This window comes from Cucurbita moschata, unplaced genomic scaffold, assembly GCF_002738365.1.
Source record: "Cucurbita moschata cultivar Rifu unplaced genomic scaffold, Cmos_1.0 Cmo_Scf00041, whole genome shotgun sequence".
Lineage (NCBI taxonomy): Eukaryota > Viridiplantae > Streptophyta > Magnoliopsida > Cucurbitales > Cucurbitaceae > Cucurbita > Cucurbita moschata.
The window spans coordinates 1,607,420-1,620,440 of NW_019268557.1; the positions used below are offsets into that span (position 1 = coordinate 1,607,420).

General features: G+C 35.6%; 4 protein-coding genes across 9 annotated transcripts in view; 2 read left to right on the forward strand and 2 right to left on the reverse strand.

The window, feature by feature from the left end:
- LOC111433145 (pyruvate kinase 1, cytosolic) overlaps positions 1-609 on the reverse strand; it is a 6,759-nt gene extending 6,150 nt beyond the window's left edge. Inside the window, exons 1-3 of one of the 2 annotated variants that reach the window (XM_023070097.1) lie at positions 518-609; positions 330-433; positions 36-132 (exon numbers count right to left, since the gene is read on the reverse strand). In XM_023070097.1, coding sequence (XP_022925865.1) covers positions 36-132; positions 330-398 — 166 coding nt within the window. In that variant the 5' untranslated portion in view covers positions 399-433; positions 518-609. Of the gene's footprint in view, positions 1-35; positions 133-329 lie in introns of both variants that reach the window. The other variant, XM_023070096.1, reaches the window with a different exon arrangement.
- Positions 610-2,803: 2,194 nt separating this feature from the next.
- Positions 2,804-8,240, reverse strand: LOC111432955 (probable 3-deoxy-D-manno-octulosonic acid transferase, mitochondrial). 5 transcript variants are annotated; one of them, XM_023069779.1, is made up of 13 exons: positions 8,031-8,240; positions 7,862-7,955; positions 7,568-7,610; positions 6,743-6,865; positions 6,472-6,591; positions 6,316-6,394; positions 5,968-6,084; positions 5,415-5,512; positions 4,887-4,977; positions 4,074-4,193; positions 3,914-3,984; positions 3,016-3,209; positions 2,804-2,907 (listed from the first exon to the last, which is right to left on the reverse strand). In XM_023069779.1, exons 1-13 carry the CDS (start codon positions 8,227-8,229, stop codon positions 2,820-2,822), a joined length of 1,437 nt encoding a protein of 478 aa, XP_022925547.1. In that variant the 5' UTR covers positions 8,230-8,240; the 3' UTR covers positions 2,804-2,819. The 5 variants fall into 5 exon arrangements, 4 of the variants coding, with proteins under 4 accessions (XP_022925547.1, XP_022925546.1, XP_022925548.1 ...); XM_023069778.1 differs by having other exon boundaries at positions 3,016-3,218; XM_023069780.1 differs by having other exon boundaries at positions 2,810-2,907; positions 2,992-3,218.
- Positions 8,241-8,404: 164 nt separating this feature from the next.
- Positions 8,405-9,566, forward strand: LOC111433025 (AT-hook motif nuclear-localized protein 2-like). Its single transcript, XM_023069908.1, has 5 exons — positions 8,405-8,651; positions 8,726-8,802; positions 9,024-9,152; positions 9,222-9,395; positions 9,474-9,566. The coding sequence occupies exons 1-5, from the start codon at positions 8,405-8,407 to the stop codon at positions 9,564-9,566; spliced, it is 720 nt and encodes a 239-aa protein (XP_022925676.1).
- A 1,314-nt stretch (positions 9,567-10,880) lies between these two features.
- Positions 10,881-13,021, forward strand: part of LOC111433186 (enolase) — a 4,604-nt gene continuing 2,463 nt past the window's right edge. Inside the window, exons 1-8 of the mRNA XM_023070143.1 lie at positions 10,881-11,021; positions 11,314-11,377; positions 11,505-11,569; positions 11,643-11,690; positions 11,821-11,907; positions 12,024-12,104; positions 12,449-12,550; positions 12,637-12,717. Of these exons, the coding sequence (XP_022925911.1) occupies positions 10,956-11,021; positions 11,314-11,377; positions 11,505-11,569; positions 11,643-11,690; positions 11,821-11,907; positions 12,024-12,104; positions 12,449-12,550; positions 12,637-12,717 (594 nt within the window). The 5' untranslated portion in view covers positions 10,881-10,955. The remainder of the gene's footprint in view (positions 11,022-11,313; positions 11,378-11,504; positions 11,570-11,642; positions 11,691-11,820; positions 11,908-12,023; positions 12,105-12,448; positions 12,551-12,636; positions 12,718-13,021) is intronic.

Below are 13,021 nucleotides of genomic sequence, written 5' to 3' on the forward strand. Positions count from 1 at the left end.
AAAAAAAAAAAAAAAAAAAAAAACAATAAGCATACCCGACATTCCAGCCTTCAGACAACCAGAGATTATCTCAACAGATCGAGACCTTGGACCAAGAGTCCCAACGATCTTGGTCATAGCAGGAAAGAAACTCTGAGGAAAAAAAAAAAAACCATCAATAAAAACAAACAAAATAACAACGATGAATCGCGAGTGGAAAGAAAATCTTTAACCCCCAAAAAGAATACAAAAACAATCGAGAACGACACATATCAGGTATTGAGAATGAAATAAAACAGCTTGATAGATCCAAGAGGAATCGAGGACATGAAAAGGGTAGGGAAACTTACAGCCTTGGATGGCTCAAGGATGGAGGCCATGCGAATAGGCTCCTCGAGAAGCAAGTGATTGGAATGCATCTTTGATGAGTGTAATCGGCGGTGATGGAGAAGAACTCGAAAGAAGAAATAAAAACAGAATCGAAATCGGAGGAAGAAGGGAATAAATCAACAATCGAAGGGAGGATCGTGGAGTATGCCTTGGGGATGAGACACTTTCTATCTCTGACTCCGAGAGCGGAACGAGAGAAAACCTGGTTCTGCGCTTTCCACAGGAAACTGCCAACCAAATTCCGAATTATATTTTTCAACTTCTCTTCCCTTACTCTTTTCTTTTACCAATCTCGCGAAAAATTCACTTCAGAAATTCATAACCAAATTATAAAATTACTCTTCTAACCTACTTGTGGTTAGAATTGGGATTCGTGGAAGATTTTGTTTCTTGGTTAGGGTTAGAGGGTATAATTGTAAAACCACATTTTAATTAAAATAAAATAAGTATTGAGCAACTTTAATATTGGACCCAATTCAAATGATTATAGGGTAAAATTTGATGAATATAAATTAACTTTTTAAAAGGGTTTAGCGACACGAGATTGAAACTAGCATGTCTTCGCCCACTGGTTGAAGGCTCCTCCACTTCAATTCATCGAGCCCATGGTTAAAGGGTTTTGGAGCGGTTTCTGTAACCTTTAAACTCCCTCTCAAAATTTTTAAAACTTGTTTACAGGAGAGAGGTTTACACTTCTTTATAAAAAAAATAAATAATGTTTTGTTTTCCTATGTAACAGATGTGGGATCTCACAATCCTCCCTAGCCCTACGTCCTCGCTGCCACTCGTTCCCTTCTCCAATCAATATGGGAACCCCCAATCCACTCCTTTGCTAGCACGCCGCCTCATGTCCACCCTTCTTCGGGGCTCAGCCTCCTTGTTGGCATCTCGTGTCTGGCTGTGATACCATTTATAACTGCTCAAGTCCACTGTTAATATATATTGTCCTCTTTTGTCTTTCCCTTTCGGACTTCATTTCAAGATTTTTAAAACGTGTCTACTAGGCAGAAGTTTCCACGCCCTTATAAAAAGAAATAAAGAATGCTTCATTTTCCTTTCAACCGATGTGGGATCTCACCACAACCATACTATTGCAGGAATATGTAAAATGTTCGATGTCCTTACAAGTGGTATTAGATTCACGATGGAATTATATTAAAAAAGAATAAAATAATATGGCTGTCAAGATATTTCGAGGGTCTTTATCCCTTTCGAGTGATATCAGAATCATGCCCATAAATTAATCACGTGGAAGAATGGTCCGTACTTTGGTTCTTTCCCCTTTTTAAAAAATAAGTGTGTGGAGTAGCCATATCATTTGTCAACAGGGCTATCATTTTCTATGCTTTTTTTTATATCACATCACACTCTCTTATTGTTCCTCTAACTTAAAAAAATAATTCCTTTATCGTTTTCTAAAACTATATTTTAACTTTGTACTTTGTTATATTACGTCATTATTTGTTTTTCAATATATATATATTTTTACTTTTTTTAAACAAATATCTTAATTTCAATGATTTAAAATTTTAATTTTGTTCATATGTTATAATTAACTGACATCTAATATATTTTGATTGTAGGAATAGTTTTTTTTAACATCCAAACAAAATATTAACTATTTTTATTAAAAAATTGAACTTTAAAAGGTATTTTAATTTAAAAATATGAATGAAAACTTAGAAATACATTTGAAATAAAATATTAACATAAATAGAGGAGTTAGAGGTATTTTATATAATTTAACCTAAATAAATAATTTCAAATTATCGCGAAAAATGGAGCCATTGGTATGGATGCGGTGAGAAATTGGGGTGCTGTAAAACCGCGCCGCGGAAAACTTGCGTAACACGTAAGCGTCCAAATGCGCACAAATCTAAATTATAAAAACCCTAATAAAGTTTATTAATAAAAGGGAAATTAATATAAATTTATAAATTTGATGAGGTGTCTCAATCTTGACAATAACGCCTTAAAAGTTTATTCCATTTTTTCTTTTACCTTATATATGCCGTTATAATTCAACAAAAAGCAATAAAAATATTTATAAAAAAAACTCAATTCATTCAATAAATCAAATTTTGTGTACAAAACAACCATTTAATAACTTTAAAAAAAAAACCATTTAATAACTATTCAAATATATAAATACTCGTAATTTTTCTAATCAAACAAATGAACTCTAATGTCATTTTCTTTGAATATCAATCAAATTGTGTACGACAAAAATTCTACCTTTATTGCATGCAAATGAAGATAAAAACTACCACTTAATTAAATTTATGAGATAAAAATTACCGTAAAATATTAGGGTAACAAATGATGGATATGGTCAGCTTTGTTTTTCTAAATATTATATTAACATCATTAAAATATTAAAAGAAAAAAAGGAAATTTATGATTATTTTTTAAATTTAAAAAAAAAAAAAGTTTATGATGAAGTTCGTCGTTTAGCGTAATTGCTGAATTGAAAGTTCTGGCATCCTTACATGTGCAAAGATGACAAGGCTGGCAATTTTCATGTGAGGCCAACAGTCACTATATAAAGAAAGGGAAAGTTTGGTTATCAAAATTAATAATTAAAAGAATGCAACTAACTTTCATTAAGTATAAGGATCATACCACTGATGTTCAAGCAATTTTCACCTGCATTTGTGTATGTCATCTACACCGAACGCACTTCTCAGAACATTGGAATCTAGTGAATTCCAAGTACCTACAATGATGCCACAAGCCAAAGCTTGCTGCGCATGTTTTGCGGCCAATCGGTGAGCTTCCAAGACTTTGTCATCTCCAAGGAGATTTCTGAGAGCCTCTGCAAGGTCCAGCTTTCCATGAACCTGAATCAGCTGATTATAAGTGAGATTTGATACTAAAGACCAGTCAGCGATGGTCAAGGAAGAAAGTTCAGATCTTTTAAGAAACATTTGTTTTGCTACTTTCTACAGCTACGTCAGGAAGAGCCAAGTTCAATATTAAAATAACATGGCCATTGTTTCGGAGATTTGTAATGAGTTGTAGTTTGGGCCTCATTGGTAATTTTAATTTTTTATTAGAAAAATAACAGCATTTCATTGAACTAATCAAATATATAAAAGAAGGGGAGGAAGTTACATAACATCTTCCCAATTGTCTAAGAAATCAGCAGTACAATTATCAAGTGATAACTATCGCCCTTCTTTTTCTTTTTCGATAGGATATCACCTTTAGTTTCTTATAGAAGCAGGCATCGACATAGTTACCCTAATGGAGAATGGTGGAAAATTTCGCACCAACTATTCATATGAACCCGTCATCAAACCAGAACTATCATAAAAAATCAAATTAACCGGCATTTGAAGGCCGTATCAAGATCTTAAAGTTAAAATCCCGACAGTTAATACTTGGAGTGTTGGACTAATATGAGATGTCGTCAGGGATAGAGGACCAAACTTGAAATATTGCAATGACTCAAAGAAAACGTCCAATATCTGAATCCAAGCCAGAGAATTCCTTTCAGAGAAATAAAAGGGAAATGTAAAGAGGTAAAATATTTTCTGTTCACCTGCAAAACTGACATTGGATTAAACTGCTGCATTTTAGCCACCATGCTTGAGAAATGGGCAATATATGGACCTGGCAGAGGAAAAGGAACAAGTCCCTGAGAACAGGACATTTAAGGATGATGAGTACAGATCATAAAGACTACGGCAGCAAATACTCACCAGTCAAAACAGCACAACCAGCTGCAGCAGCTTCTGATATGTTGTGACCAGCAAGACCAGGCAAGAAGGATCCTCCAACCACAGCAATGGAAGTTATTCCATACAAATATCTTAATTCACCTAAATTGCACGTGGAAATCACATTAGAAGATTTATCCAAAAGTAACCAATACATCCCTCCTAAGCTTTGAAATTAACAGTACAAGATCCAGAAAATATATTTATTCCTTGGGCCCACAAAATCAGATGATAAGATTTGACTGTGGCATGCCATTGATGTTAAAGTTACTCTGAAATGTACAGTTGCTGATTTACAAGAAATTCATCACAATTGTAGTTAAATGCACCTTTTAAGAATTCTCAGTTTCAATCGGTGCCTCTTAAAAGATGTTGCTAAGTTCCTATAAGAATGTTCCTCAATGAATTTCTGGAAGGAGATTTTTCAGAATCCTTAATTTGGTATATATGGTGAGAAAGAAATGGTAGAATTTACCGTTCAAGCAATTAGTTTCCTCAATTACCCTTTTTGCATTTCTACTCTTGATGGAAAATACCTTTCTTACCAAAACATGAAGAAAGATATTGTATATATTATGTGTCTCATTCATTATGGGTCATCATCCTACCTGAAAAACTTGACCAGCGGTTTTCCCTCTAAAGCTATGGACATGGCCCTCTATTCAGTACAATAATTAACAAAGCTCATAGATTATATCTTTATATATCTAGTATCTTAGAAGCTCACTTCTAAAGAGAGAGATGAATTCAAGTAAACATTCGAATGAAACACCATATGGAATCGATATTGCATACCTAATGTGTCTACAACATATACATTCGTTCCTGATGTGATGTTTTCACCTTGAGATCTCAAAGCTACATTCTGCCCTTCTTTCTGCATTTCCTGTGCTAATTAAAATGGCAATACCAAAATCAAACCTGGAGCTAATCGTCAAAATAGAGCCCCACATATGTCAAAGGTTATACTGACGAAGAAAATTAACAAGTAAAATTCCAGTCTCGTATAGTTGTTCGACATAGAATGGTCATTTATAGATATTCCATTACCAAACCTTTTGCTTGAAATATAGTCGTTGATCAAAGAGTTAATTTAAGGATTTTTTCCCCGCATCAAGTATCTTTCACATGACTCAGCAGCATATTTAACTTTAGAAAACTCTTTGAGGGCATAAACATCTCAAAGAAAATGAATGAAAAAACCCCACATTATATTTAATGATCGAAGTAATTGGTGAGACTGACAAGACTTAGTAAAAGGTTGTCTAATTATCATTATCAATACTGTGTAAAAAGCACAAAAACGAAGTATAAGAAACCTACTAGAGCAATCTCTTTTCCATGCAGTGGATGTCGAGGTACAATAATAGTGACTAGACTTGGGTGTGCTTCTAAGAGCATTTTGTGAACTTCAAGTATAACTGCAGAATGAGAAACGTAACCAATATTAACTTCATTACAGGGCATTAAAATTCATTTCTATGTTCTGTTACAGCAATGCATGATTTTGCCACACGCATTCAACTCACCAATTTGGATCTCCAAAACAGAAAACCAATGTTCCAAGATACCGCTATCGAACTATTCAACTATGCACTTACCATCATAATAGAGCTCAACATCAAGAAATATTAACTCGAGGGAGATTGCATGAAGTAAACAATATGTCAAATTTAAAACACACATCAAAGTGTAGATTGCAAAAGCATTTGCGGCATTTCTCTATGGATGCAAAAGCTAAGGGGAAATAACTTGCTCTTTAGCAGATTGAACAAGAAAATCATGGAAATGCCACAGCATCCAAACTGACATTAGAAGTAGTTATGCATGCATAACTTGATTTTATGGGAGAAAATAAAATATAGGAGAAATTAACCTTCTTCTTCGCCTCTATGTATGGATGAAGCCATCCAAACTTGTCTTTGGGCCAATTGTGCTCTTAGATCTTCAACCTTTTTTATCTCTGCCACTGACATTCCAATATCTTCAACGGCTGAAAAGAAAATCAAAATCCAACAGTAATTTATAGTTCAAATAGCAAAAGCACGCTGATCAAATTCAGTGAAAGTAATAGTGAAAACAATGTGGTTTGATGATTTTATTAAAAAGGTGATTACACCGATCCCATTCTTGTCCAATAACAGTTGACAAACCAACTGTGCATTCATTACAGAAAACATAATTTTTGTTCCACCATATTAAAAGAAAAAGGTTGATTATGTACCAAATTTCAGATCACCAGCAAAACTGATGATCGGTGGTGGAGCCTGCAGTAGCTGGAACCGGATGGCCTGTAGGTTGCTCTAAAATAAAAAACAAGATAAATGACACAATTAAAAAAAAAAAACAGTTATAATAAGAATAGTTAGAAGGTCCATACCAATGGGAGAATCAATGAGAACTTTGATAGCATTAAAGAAATCAGGGGAATAAACACTGGAATTGACCAATGCTTAAAAGACGTAGCTGACATCCGAGCATTTAACAATGCCATAGTAATCTGAAGAGAGTAAGGGCGAATGTAAAAATCACACGCCTCAATACAAATTTGACTTTCTGAGGTAGAATCATTTAAAATAGAATAAAAATTATTAAAATAAAACGATGACATGATCAAGATAATCATGTCTAAATGAGAAGACACAACTTACACCATGCTGTGAAGCACCCAAGATAAGATTAGGCCAAAGTTCACTCTCCATTAGAATAATAACTTTAGGTTTCCAATGTGCAATGAAAGTGTCTATGGCAGCAGCTGTATCAAGTGGGGCAAACTGATTTGTACAAAAAAATGTGAATACCATGGAAAGTAAATCTGGATAGCCTAGGGCATGTCAAAACCACAAAGTACAAAAATGATTAGTTTTAAGAAAGGAAAAATGTGTCACCTACGCGATAGAGAGAGAGAAAGAGAGAGAGAAGAATATAATATTTTGGATTATTATACTTTGAAGTTATTGTGTACTGAGTGTCAAACAACTAGGAAAATAATTGAAACCAAGAAGTTTTGATACATGGCAAGAAATATTCTCACCGATCTGGATCACATTTAGATATTAAGAATGTGCTAGTTGTAAACATAATCATGCTTTGACAAATCGAACTTCTTAAGAACAGTCAATAGGTAAGCATGGGGTAAATTTGAGGATTTATAGGTTTTGTACTTAAGCAATTACACTGCATTCCTCTTGGCCCTACATCCCATAATTCTCCAAGAAAAGAAAACAATCAACAGACAGCAACTCTATGTGCCCAAGAAAAAAAAATGTTCTTCATCATACATCAAACTGAAGTGTTAACCATTCCACCGAAACATGTGGTATCACACAATCGGAAGAAATGTTTTAGAAAAATACAGAGGGATAGTTCATAAACATAAAGGACCAGCATTACATACATCGTTTCAGATCTCTACTATGGAAAGAAAATTGATCCAACAACACTTTCGGTTAAGAGAGGGAATGTAAAATGAGTACCTGATATATGACACCGGTAGGAAGACAATTCCTCACTACCTGACTGCACAAGAAGAAAATATAATTAGGTCGTCTTATAGACTTTTCATGTTCCCTTTTATGTATAGCTACATAATTCTGTCCAGAAACGATAATAGTGTTCCTATTTTCAGCTAAGCTTATAATTCCACCATGAAAATCCGGTCGGATTTCTCCGTGAGAAATGTCTAGAAAGTAAGCACTCGCTCGTTTACAGAAAAGAAGAACTAATAATGTAAAAACTTATAGAGAAAATCAAATAACATCGATTCTTACAAGGCAGAATAAGTGGTTGTTGTCATCAAAATGTTCAAATCAGGCCTCCTCAAAATACATTGCTTGATTATAGGAATCGTAGCCAAACTTTCTCCTGCACAACGCAGTATGGTTGATTCCGAATTTCTCTGTCTGGAGAAGGAAAATGGTATGGTAATAGAGAACAAACCTAAAGAGACGGCGTGAAACCAGAGAAGTGGACCCGGAGGGCGAGCATGGGAAGGGCGACCAAGACGCTCCGGCCACCGGAGAGGGTGCTCGAGGCCACGAAGCACTCGCCATCGGAGATGAAGATACAGAAATGGCGACAGTCCGTAGCTCAACGCTCTATATACCTTGTAAAGTATCTTCCCCTTCGTTGCCGCCATTCTTCCGGTCTGCTGCAAGAATCCGTGCCGGTAATCGAGAGAGAACGACAGGTTGATTCAAAACAAACATGGGCCCTTATGGACCGTTAAGTTGGCCCATATCACCTCCTTGGCCCAAGTCACATGAGCCTTTAAATGAAGTCCATTAGATTCAAACATAACCAAAACAGGGAAAATGGAAGATGAGAATACGACCAACGGTTCTTCCCCTCAGATCTTCGCTTCACTGGAACCAATCATTGAAGAATCACTACTGGAAGATACCTGGAAAAACTCGATGCCAAATTATATGGCGGTGGCTCCGTCGACGCCAATATCAATTATACCGACAACAACCGAAGACTGGGATGCTTTTTTTGCTGCGCCACCGCCGCCTTCTCCAAAACGACTACGAACAAGCATTGACATTCTTGCTTCAATGGGTACGCAAAGATCTTCAGAAAGCTTCATTCTTTCATGTTTGGTTATATCAAGAACTAAAATTTCTTCAGAAAAGATGGTTCTTTTGAAGGCGAAATAGCTTTTTCCGGCGACAACTTAAAACAAAATATAATCCACATTTACCCGGGCCAGGTAATAACTACAATCAAATGTTCTTTTCAAATCTTGAACTTTAATGTCAGATCAAAACTCGGGAAGTGAAAGCTCAAAAATAACAATATTGCTAGCTGCGTATGAGGAGGCTGGGTCCTGAAACGGGGGAACACGAGGTGGTGTGGGACACTGAATCTGGAACAGAGTGTCAGGGGTGTTACATTTAATCAGTCTTTTTCTACTTCTATTGGGTTATGCAGGACATTGTGGAAAAAATCATGTCATTCTGTAAAGAGGGTCATCGGGTTGCTACAGTTTTGAGAGCCGATGCCGAAGCGACAGTTTCAAGTGCCACCCTTCGTGGACCTGCAAGCGAAGTCGCGTTGGAGGTAATCAACGGGCAAATTAAACTCATGAATTGTCTTGGAAAGAGATGAATCAATTTCGATTTTGTGTAGGGTCGGTTCGAAATACTGTCATTAACAGGGAGGTTTGTAGCGAGTGAATGCGAAAGCGCAGGCAACGGTGGAGCAGGAGGCCGCCTTCATTTAACAGTGTCGATGGTTTTGCAGGACGCGAGGGTCATCGGAGGCACTGTCGTTGGTCCATTAATAGCGGCTACACGCATGCATGTTCGTATACATTGTCTATGACATGTTTGAGAATGCTCTGTTTCAGAATCACTTCCATTTGCTACTCATTTTTTGCAGGTTGTGATTGGAACATTGGACCCAGTTCCATATAAACCAAAGACTGAGATCAATTTAAACATAACACCACCGTCGTCACCATCTTCTAGCTAGAATTTTTTGGACAGCTTTTTAGATGATGTTTTTTTTTTTTGTGAATCTTGTATTATAAAAAATTTTCTTGAATTTTGAACGAAAATTGAGAATTTCTTAATTTTACTCTTCGTTCAAGCTAGCCTTCAGCATCGTCGGAGCCGGCACCTTCGTTTCTTCTTCTTGATCGGAATCCGCCATGGCCGCCGCCCCTCTCAACTTCTCTTAATGCCCACAACTTTCTTCTCCCTTCAATATCTATTTTATGGAACAAGCACAGACATTTATTTTGGATGCTTACAAAAGGCGTTGACTATACATGTTCTATATTAACAGGCTTAGAAAGCCCCAACCTACCAGAAGTCAATTAAATTATTTCATGTAAAATTTTTAGCACTATATATTATAATAAATACCGTATACGACTTGAGAGAACATATAATACGAAGATTTGAATATTCGATAACTTCAACTTTAAAAGATTTGATTTAGCGTAAATTTACGATGACGTATTCTTTTGTAATATGTGCGATATAAAATTAATATATTCTATAACAAAGATATTTATTTTTCTTATTATATAGTTTCGTAGCTAGCTTGCTAAATATATTTCATTTTCATATTTTTATGATACAAACATGATTTCAAAACCCTTCATAAAAAGTTCGAACCATAATAAAGGAAACTCTTTTAATAAATGATTCTGAAATATTCAAAAGATTAGAAGTTCCATAGATGCGAAAAAAAAAACACATTTGGTTGGAGATGAGCACCCAGTGACTTGAGCCACAAGCAAAAGAAGAGAAAGCCAATTGGAATCTAATCTCCGTAGAGTTGGCCCACCCATATTTTTTTTTCCAAAAATAAACCACTAGTCCCTCCAATAATTATTTAATTTTAGTTTTTTTTTAAAAATTTTTGTGGTAAAATTGATTAAAAGTTTAAATATATTCTTAAAATCGTGTTTAAAAAAATAGGTATGAAATTTTAAAAGTAATAATAATATCATTTATTTTTATTAATTTTTTGTATTGGTCAATATAGGAATAAAAACAATAAAGGTATTTATGAATTTTAAAGTTTATTAAAGAAACTTTTGAAAATTGAAAAAGTATTTTTGAAATCATTTTAAAAGTTTAAAGTATTTTTAAATAATAAAAATTGTATTATTTAAAATGTTAAAAGTTAGGTTATTTTTATTAATTCAACCATATTTTAAAAAGTAATTAAAATGTTTGTGTGGTGTACATCGACGTGTGGCGCAAGATAAAAAACCTAAACACAAATCGAACGGCTGAAATTATCCAAAGGAATCTACTAATACGAGGCGTCTGTGATTTCACAGATTTGCAATCAACCGCAACTCTCACAGCGGCTCCTCTGTTACTCCCATTTTCGAGCTCACTGCAAATGGCTACAATCCAATCCGTCAAGGCCAGGCAAATCTTCGACAGCCGTGGGAATCCCACCGTCGAGGTACTCCTCTTTATCTCCGTCCACTTCTTCTTCCACTTCACATCGCCTATTTGTCTTCTCCGCTTCCATTTCTTATCTTATCTTATCTTCCTTTCCACTTTTCAACATTTTCCCTTAAACCTCCTTCCTATCAGTGGTCGGTCGTTAGATGTGCTAGTTTTCTGGTTGATTTTAACGACTAACGAGTTTTACAATTTTTCTTTGAACTTGATCTTCTATTTCTGTTTATGAATTTGAAATCAGGGTGAGATTGTTGAATTCTTGTTTTTCATTTTTGTGTCAATTGTTGTAGGTCGATATTGTGTTGTCTGATGGAACCTTGGCCAGAGCAGCTGTTCCTAGCGGTGCATCTACTGGTAAGTTGTTCTTATTCTTCTCCCACTTCGTAGTATTCATGCTTTGATTTCATTAAGAAAATATGTTTCGATCTGTCTGATAAATTTAGCTGATGCGGATCCTTTACGTAATCTCTTCTTCCCAAAGGTATTTACGAGGCACTTGAGTTGAGAGATGGAGGTTCTGACTACCTGGGGAAAGGTGTTTTGAAGGTAATCATCGATCATTTAGAGTTCGATGCAGTTAGTGTTTTATACCTAACTCTTTACTTGGCTTTTTATGTAGGCTGTTGAGAATGTCAATGCAATTATTGGCCCTGCATTGGTTGGAAAGGTTCGTTCATTGGCATCCTTGTGCACTAATTCTCTAAACGTTTTGTTCAACCAAGCTTTACCCTGTCTTTTATGTAGTATTTGTTTTTCTTCTATATGTCAATGACAGTTTTTTCGAATTCTCTTTGCAGGACCCAACTGAGCAGGTCCAGATTGACAACTTCATGGTTCAACAACTCGATGGAACTGTTAACGAGTGGGGGTGGTGCAAGCAAAAGGTATTGATTGGATTTCCCTTATCGATGTAGTGTTCTACATGTTACCCATTATTGTTTTAAACAAAACAAACAAAACCGAGTCGATCTTTATAAATGATGTGTCTTTCAATTTTCAGCTTGGAGCAAATGCCATCCTCGCAGTGTCTCTTGCTGTCTGCAAAGCTGGAGCTAGCGTGAAGAAAATTCCTCTGTACAAGGTACTTTAGTGTAAAGTTTGGAAAAAAAAAGTGTTGCTAAAGGTGTTCGTGTCCCTTGCCAAAAGCTGTTGACGAGAAATACTCTAATAACGGAACAACAATGACTAGTTACTTGATTTTTTTTTTTAGACTTTCTCGTGTCTTTTGCCCGGTCACTGATGGGATGTGAACAAAATTTTCGCGTGTCGTTTTCTAGACAGTAGAGAATGGAGATCAGTAAATAATGTTGCTTTTCAAATCATCAGAGACTAGTCTGCATAAGTGACTCTAGAAGATGTATTACTGTATTACTTGTGATGGGTAAGATGTGTCGATATTCATATACCAGTTTATTTTTGATGCAGCACATCGCCAACCTTGCTGGTAACAAGAGCTTGGTTCTGCCCGTTCCTGCATTCAATGTCATTAACGGAGGATCACATGCAGGAAACAAGCTTGCAATGCAGGCATGCTTTATTGATCTTGACCTTTTCGCATCTATTTCTGTATGTATAACCATATCTAGATTGTTGCTAACATATCATATCTACAGGAGTTCATGATTCTACCAGTTGGAGCTTCTTCATTCAAAGAGGCCATGAAGATGGGGGTGGAAGTGTACCACAATTTGAAGGTTCACCATAGTTTTTTCCCCCTCCCCTTTGCTTTTGATTATTAGGAGATCTTTTCCTCCGAGGGGGGTGGGTCGGGGTTATATTCACATCAAAATAAGGCTACTACAACGAGCAATGTGGTTTATTCATCAAATTTAAAAAATGTTTGGATCTATTCTCTTTTCTAGGGATTTTCCTTCAAAGATTGATGTTAATACTTGCAATATTGTTTCATGCAATATTGTTTCGTGGGCTTCTTTTTTGTACGCCCCTATATTCTTTAGTTTTTCTCAGTTAAAGCCAAAAAAAAAAAAAAAAAAAAAA